The sequence below is a fragment of the Sinocyclocheilus rhinocerous genome, unplaced genomic scaffold, assembly GCF_001515625.1.
Source record: "Sinocyclocheilus rhinocerous isolate Xijiao unplaced genomic scaffold, SAMN03320098_v1.1 scaffold1222, whole genome shotgun sequence".
NCBI classification, from domain to species: domain Eukaryota; kingdom Metazoa; phylum Chordata; class Actinopteri; order Cypriniformes; family Cyprinidae; genus Sinocyclocheilus; species Sinocyclocheilus rhinocerous.
In genome coordinates this window covers 529,572-533,750 of record NW_015640234.1, presented here as the reverse complement: position 1 = coordinate 533,750, position 4,179 = coordinate 529,572, and the positions used below count along the sequence as shown (strand labels likewise).

At 39.3% G+C, this 4,179-nt stretch overlaps 1 protein-coding gene across 1 annotated transcript; it reads right to left on the bottom strand.

The window, feature by feature from the left end:
• Positions 1-278: 278 nt before the first annotated feature.
• Positions 279-1,022, bottom strand: LOC107752615 (C-type lectin lectoxin-Phi1-like). Its single transcript, XM_016568627.1, has one exon. It carries the CDS (start codon positions 1,020-1,022, stop codon positions 279-281), a length of 744 nt encoding a protein of 247 aa, XP_016424113.1.
• Between the last annotated feature and the right edge of the window lie 3,157 nt (positions 1,023-4,179).

Genomic DNA, 4,179 nt, shown 5'->3' with positions numbered 1-4,179 from the left:
TGCTTTGAGTGATGAGAAGAAAATGTTGCTGAACCAGTCCACTCTACTTGTCACCCAGCTTGGCAAATAAAAAAATAAAAAAGATTGTTTACATACAAGATTAGCAATAAAGCTGATGTTTATTAATAATTAAAATGCTTAACTGTTGTTGTTAAAAGTTGCGATAACATATGATGGTTACAGTACAAAGATGTCAGCTGGCCCAAATATTGTAATGGCACAATATATATCTAGTTACAATCTGGGATCCTGAAAAAGCTGTTCAAGTGACATACCATCTACTGACAAAAGAAGCTGTACTTCTCCTCACAGTTTCTTTGTGTCCAAACCCTTGTTTGCTTGTCCAGGGCTCCGCAATGAAGGTGTCTGGCAGGACACTGGGGCTGTTTGTTCTGATACCAGGCTGTGTAGTTAAGATCATCTCCATTGACCCAGAACCAGTCCCCTGCTAGAAAACGCAGACCAGTCCACACATATTCTGTTTCAGCCTGTGTGATTTCCAGTAAAGCAGAATCCATTCTTTCCATTGTGCTCAGACTTGCCAGATCTTTATAATGAGTTCTGCAGTATTCCAGAGCTCCATCCCAGGTCTCCATCTGCGGCACCAGAGTGAAGTTTGTCATACAGAAAAAGTATTGTTGCCAACTGCATTTTTCATCATGTAATTTCTTAGTGTCTTTGTATAGAAAGCCACAGTTTTCATTGGTAAGGTTATTTGGTTGCTTCATACCAGTATCCCAGATAAGTTGTTCAGCATCTATACCTCCTGTCCACTTCCAGACTCCTATTTCGGGCTTTTTGTAGAGTCCAACCCAGGCATTAGACACTTGAGTAGATGCATTAGCTAAAAATTGCTCTTTCTCGGTGTCATTGACGAAGGTGGAAAGGACATGAAAATAAGTTTTGCAGTGCTGTTGTGCACTACACCATTTCTTATTCTCATTCACAAAGAAATGTTGTTTGAGACCAGGGGAGAGTCCGTAAAGCTCCATGATTAGGAGCACAGTGAGTGTCGTCTTCATCTTCATCTACTGAAGAGGTTCTGTGATTTTTCAATGATCAGTTGAAGTTGAGGACAGAACTGTGCATGATGACTCTGATGCTCTCTCATTTAAACTGACATACAGCCAATTACAAATGAGTGTGAAGGTGTGGCCAATCACTGCACACCTTTACAGACAGAACAAACAAAACAGGTGCATTTAACCAGTCAAAGAAACCTCTTAATATTTCTAAGCAAGAAAATGTGGGCAGAGAAATATGGCATTAATTATTTTTGCATGCGCTCCCCAGTTTGGTTAATGTAGTGGTCCCTGATTTGGCTCTCATCTGAGCAACATACAAATACAATTTGTTTTCATTAGTTCTACTGTAATCCTTCAAAACAGTTTCTGATTAACTCAGCATAGATGAAATCAAATACTTCCAATGTGTATCAAAAGTTCATGGTGTTTGAGATTCAGACAAGAATCGAAATGTGAAAACTGCTCTAGGCTTATAATTTCAATATAATATTAAACACTGAAAATTAGCAAATTTATTCATTACTACCGTTGAGAAAATCAAAGTATAACAAAAATCATGATCACAATATATTTAGGATTCAGGTATACCTTAAAACTGGTCACCTTCTGACTTTCTCTCGAGTACCCTGTTTTACAGACCCAACTGATTGTTTTTCCGAGGACGACAATGCAAATCAAATCCAGTAAAGCAAATCTTGATTACAATCCAAACAAGCTGGCAAACATTTGCCTTTGGGATCAGTGGTGCAGAAAGGAAACATTCTCCGTGGTAAGAAGATCTGCAGACACTGACATTGGGAACACTAAAAATTACCTGAATTCACCTAATCTCATGTATAGAAAATAACTTGCTTGTTTTGTCAATGGCTCAGTAATAATAAAACACATATAAGAGATGTCCAGCATTTTCCTAGTATGTACTGCAGCAACAAGAATCTTTATAGTTATTGTACATTGGGTTATTAACAAACCTTGTAGATGATAAAACAGATTTTAAAAAATCTCAAGGATTTACAATGAAAGGGCCCAAGCCAAATGTAAACCCAAGAATATGGAGGCTTACAATACAGAGACATAAGAACAGTTTTTTGACAAGGGCCAGCCTAAATAATTGAAATATAAAAAAATTTCCAGGATGGCGGGAGCCTTTTGATACATATAAATTGCACATGACTTAATCAACATTTTGTGATGTTAAAGACAAAAAAGCATCAAAATAATTTAGGTCCAAAAACACAGGCTAAAGACACTAACAGCATCTTCTCTGTAGAGTTTCCAGTGAAAAACCATTGTGTGATATTCAGAAACACTGATTGATCTCTTTTTAAACTGGTTATCCAGATTCATTTAAAAGAATCAACTCTAAAGAACCTTTCAATTATTTGCTCAACCGTATACAGCATATATTTTCAGGTTTTTTTATTTATAGTTTTATATACTTTTATTATATATTTTAAATCACAGGAAAGCAGGCAGAAACTCCCAAAGCATCTTTACACTGTCACTCTCATGACAATCTGAAGCAAGACGTGACACCCAGGCATGCCTAAAGTATGACTACATGACGCAGCATCTCATTCCCGTCTCAGGGAACCAGGTTATATACATAATCCTAAAATGTTCCCTTTCATTTTTAATTCAATTTTAACCCTGCGTCAAAGTGGTGAGTGACATTATGGCATAAATACCCACTACGCCATATTGAATAAATGCCTGCTCACTAGCTGTGGAAACAACTGCACTGAACCAGGCTGTAGCCATAGTTATAATATTTTTAGATGCATACCAAGTGACCAAGAGCTTCAGAGTCGGCATCAGAGCATACAAGCTGGGGGGTGTTTGTATTTCTAGAGGGGGGCCTCAATAGAAATCAGTAGGCGCACAGGGACTGAAGTGGCAGAGCCAGGCCCCCCGGGCCCACTCATGGTGCTGACACTGAAGAGCTTAGTGCCTGGAGGCACAGAAAAATGTTGCAGCTCAATAGCCCTTAATACCTGGGTAAGGACACTCCTGCAACCAGACTGGTTGTAAGACCAAATATACCTAAGGCCAATGCATTGCAGTGGTTTTCAATCCTGGTCCTGGGGACCCAACAGTCTGCACATTTTGTATGTCTCCCTTATTTAAAGTCATATGATGTGATTTCAAGTTTTCCTTTCTCTTTGGAGTGTTACAAGCTGTTTGTGAATAGATAAGATCCCTAAAGTTGCAAAGACTAAAGTCTCAAACCCAAAGAGATATAAAAGCTTTATAAAACACCTCGTTTAAACATGCCCCCAGATTTCTACGTCACTGTGTGGGAAGATTTGGTTGCGAAAGCGAAAATACTTTGTTTGGCCTTCCAAAAGAGGACACGACTAGAAATCAGTGGTTAAGTTGTATTTACAACACTGTTCCAGAACAGTTCAACCCAAATATTGAGATGTGTGCTGCGCATTTTATGGAGGACTGTTTCCTGATCCTAGTAGAGTAGACTACAATGCCGGCTGTTCTGACTCACAGTCTGTAAGTACGTTTTCATATTTAAAGGATTTGCCACTGATGATTCAAACGCGAGTTTTGAGCAGTGTAGAGTAGCGCTTGTTATTTGTCATTTCTTTGAAGACAATTTGGGGGGGCAAGTGCCAGTCTAGACTAGTGGTCGACCGATATATCGCACGGCCGATATTTGGAATTTTTTTTATATCGCATTGGCCGATAAGTCTTTCCGTGTGGCTGATGCTTTTCAAAACAGATTATGACACCATATCGTGCATTTATGCTTCCTCTTTAAGACAAGCCACTCAGATGTGAAGCCAGCACCTGACAGACAGTAAAATGACCACTCATCATTCACTTTGGCTGCGTTCCAGTTCACTTTTAGACACAGCACTTGCGAACTTTCCTAAGTACTTACCCTCGGGGGAATCCCCGCCGCCATTTTGAAGTGTATTCCACTTCATCAAGTGAACGAGGGAAGTTTACATGGACATACCCTCGACCCCTCGATTTTTACCGAGGGAGCGAATCTGCATCATATGCACACTTCAGGCCGCTCTGTAGACCACAATGCAACACGACTATGACGTCATCGCAAATCGTGTTTAATTTATCCCCACCCCAAACAACTCTATAATATATGAATGATTTTTTTTTTACATTTATAACAGCCCAA

Bases quoted from the DNA above. Each gene is read 5' to 3' on its own strand.
- LOC107752615 (XM_016568627.1), bottom strand. From the start codon at position 1,022: ATGAAGACGACACTCACTGTGCTCCTAATCATGGAGCTTTACGGACTC.